The sequence below is a fragment of the Pseudoliparis swirei genome, chromosome 8 (genome assembly GCF_029220125.1).
Source record: "Pseudoliparis swirei isolate HS2019 ecotype Mariana Trench chromosome 8, NWPU_hadal_v1, whole genome shotgun sequence".
Taxonomy (NCBI): Eukaryota; Metazoa; Chordata; class Actinopteri; order Perciformes; family Liparidae; genus Pseudoliparis; species Pseudoliparis swirei.
In genome coordinates this window covers 4161492-4164347 of record NC_079395.1, presented here as the reverse complement: position 1 = coordinate 4164347, position 2856 = coordinate 4161492, and the positions used below count along the sequence as shown (strand labels likewise).

Here is a 2856-nt window from a genome sequence, read left to right as displayed (position 1 = left end):
AACACTCAGACAGTGATACAATTTCAGAGTTAACACAACTCTGGTAAGAGTTATTATTCTACACTGAGAAGTGTTCATTTTGACACAAGTATTATTTACATTTGACTCGGAATTATCATCATAATCATAATCATGAAAATAGTCAAAATTTCACATGACGTAAATCTAAAAAATTTGGAAAAAAGATGATTTACTTCCATTCTCTATACGAGTCATCACTTGTTAAGCATGACAAGTATAAAGGGGCATAGTAGTTATGTTTTTAATTTCAGGAGCAAACTGTTGGATATCTTGTTGTTCATATTCATTAATAAATGTGGAGAGAAAACATAATTATTTCCCTTTTCCGGTGCATAAAAAGTGTTTTCCACAGTTTAACGCTGAGCTCAAGAACCACCAGGACATCGTGACGCTGAACTTCCCTTTGATGCGTTTCTGGCTGCGACGCAATCTGAAACCAATTAGAAACAAAAATGTCAGTGCTGTTTAATAAAATAAAATAAAATAAAATAAACTCCAGTTCATGAAATAAAATAAAAAATAAAAAATAAAAAACATAAAATAAAAATCTCCAGTTTATTAAAAAAAAAACATACAACAAAAACCTCCGGTTTATAATAATATTGTACAAAATCTAGAATTATTTTTTTTACCACCAGTGAGAGCTTAAAGACCTTCAGGTTTCTCACTGCGACAAAATCACGCATAATATCTCACAGATTCCACCACAAGGGGCATTAAAGGTTGAGTTAAATCTGGCATTTATTGGGTAATTAGTCATCTACCAAGCTAAACAGAGCACACATGTACATGTAGAAGGATGACAAGCCCCAAACTCTGAGCTCCGTTTGTACATTATGTTCTTGCTCTCTTCTTACATAAAGCCCCCGGCTCCATCACGCTATTGCCGCGTCGACGCGGTTACACAGGAACATCCCCCATTAGTGAATTCCGGAGACCCCGTTGTCGAGGCGTATTCAACGCAAGCCCGTCGTTGCCCGTTGGACCGGTCCCCGTTACGGCGGCATGCAGTCCCACAGCTCGTGGCAGACACACTGGCAGAGCCCGTAGACCATGATCATGGCCAGGCTGGCGGGAACCATGCTCACCAGCAGCACCCCGAGCGTCGTCCTCTGCACGATGAGCAGGTAAACGCCCATGGGCAGCGAGCCGAAGTACAGCAGCCCCAGCACCCACACCAGCGCCCGGGCCGAGGTCCGGCGCAGGAGGACCGCGCAGTTCCACGCCGTCCACCTCCGCGCGACGGACGCCACGGAGTCCAGGCTGGATGAGCGGTAGCCGCCGGTCGACTGGTGGTGCAGGTGGAGGTCTTGGGTGGAAGCGGGCAATGATGGCGGCGGCGGCTCCATGATGGTAATGACCACAAAGTTAGGGGAGCCCCGGATGGAGGAGTAGGGGGTGGAGGAAGAGAAGCCCGGCGAGGAGGAGGAGGAGGAGGAGGAGGAAGAAGGGGACGCCACAGGCGGGTTGCTACCCATGAGGGAGCTCAGGAGCCCGGGGCTGAGCAGCAGCTCGGTGGTCCTCCGATTCCTGCTTTGGAGCGCCAGCGCCGCCGCCAGGTTGCAGTCGTCCGGCAGGCCGCTGACGTAGCGGCAGAACGGGCACACCACGGCGTCGGGAGGCGACTCCCCCAGGTCCAGGATCTTGGCGAGGCACTTGGCGCACAGACGGTGGCGGCACTCGAGCGCCTTCGGCCGCCGCCTCCCCAGGTTGTAGGCGCAGTAGCAGATCTTACACTCCAGGTCGTCGGGGCTCAGCAGGTCCACGTGGTCGCGGCCGACGCCGCCGACGCCGACGCCGTCCTCGGCGCCGTGCGGCCCGATCACCATGACGACCCCAAGAGAGAAGTTCAGCAAAAAGTTGAGGTCCGGGCTCACGAGCGACACGGCACGTTTCCCATAGACGGCGACGACGGTCTGGGCTTCATTGTGGCTGTCCAACAGGCTCCTGCAGTGTGTGTGTGTCAGAGAGAGAGAGAGATTTGGAAGTTGATGAGGGGAAGACTCTGGTGAGTTCTGGCCTCTGGGGTTGCTCTGCCTCGGAGCAGTTGGAGTGTAATGGTGCTTCGTCAACAAACAAAAAAACGAGAGAGCGAGAGAGAAAGACACCAGAGAGAGAGAGAGAGAGAGGGTGGGGGGGGGGGAGAGATAACTGTTAACACAGCATTAGAAGAGAACAAACAGAGGACAAGGGACAACAAAGCAAAGCCTGTACACACCAGAGCTGGAATTTTCGAGAATGATCTTTTGTTGCTCAGTGAAATTCAGTCCAATTAGTGGCTGACACACACACACACACACACACACACACACACACACACACACATGCACACACACAGTAGCACACAGACACACACACACTTCTAACGTATATTTGTTCTCTGTTAATGGTGTGTGCAATAAAACACGAGTAAGTGGCTGCACGATAAGAAAGGGGTTTTAAAGGTTTATGGGCAAGACAAAAAGTTCATCTAATAACACTTTTCATCCCAAAACCCCTTTTTGGAAGAACGAGTTCTTCAAGGATTGTTGAAAGTCTTGATGTTTAAGGGTTTCCCCACCTGTAACAGTTTAGCTCCACACCTTCCTTTTTGTATTAGTTGTTTTCATCCTGTCACTAACTATCATGTCATTCCAGATCCTGCTTCCCATCTCGTCAGTCCAACTCCCCTCACCTGCCTCTGGTCACTCCCTCGTTAGTCCCTCATTACCTTCACCTGTCTTCATGCCCGTCTCACCTGTTGCCCATTCCCTAATTAGTCCTTGTCTACTTAGGTTCCCTCACTTGTCCTCTGCCAGATTGTCTTGTGTTTCTCAGACCAAGCCCTTGAGCATT

The 2856-nt window shown here is 49.6% G+C and overlaps 1 protein-coding gene across 2 annotated transcripts; it reads right to left on the bottom strand.

The window, feature by feature from the left end:
- Positions 1-240: 240 nt before the first annotated feature.
- Positions 241-2046, bottom strand: rnf182 (ring finger protein 182). Of its 2 annotated transcripts, XM_056420298.1 has the most exons (2): positions 1110-2046; positions 241-451 (listed from the first exon to the last, which is right to left on the bottom strand). In XM_056420298.1, the coding sequence occupies exons 1-2, from the start codon at positions 1848-1850 to the stop codon at positions 308-310; spliced, it is 885 nt and encodes a 294-aa protein (XP_056276273.1). In that variant the 5' UTR covers positions 1851-2046; the 3' UTR covers positions 241-307. The 2 variants fall into 2 exon arrangements, with proteins under 2 accessions (XP_056276273.1, XP_056276274.1); XM_056420299.1 differs by lacking the exon at positions 241-451 and having other exon boundaries at positions 738-2046.
- Positions 2047-2856: the final 810 nt, after the last annotated feature.

Bases quoted from the DNA above. Each gene is read 5' to 3' on its own strand.
- rnf182 (XM_056420298.1), bottom strand. From the start codon at position 1,850: ATGGTGATCGGGCCGCACGGCGCCGAGGACGGCGTCGGCGTCGGCGGC. The intron at 452-1,109 runs GTGAGCATGGTT...AATTGGTTTCAG, and splicing joins CGACGCTCGGGGTGCTGCTG to ATTGCGTCGCAGCCAGAAAC.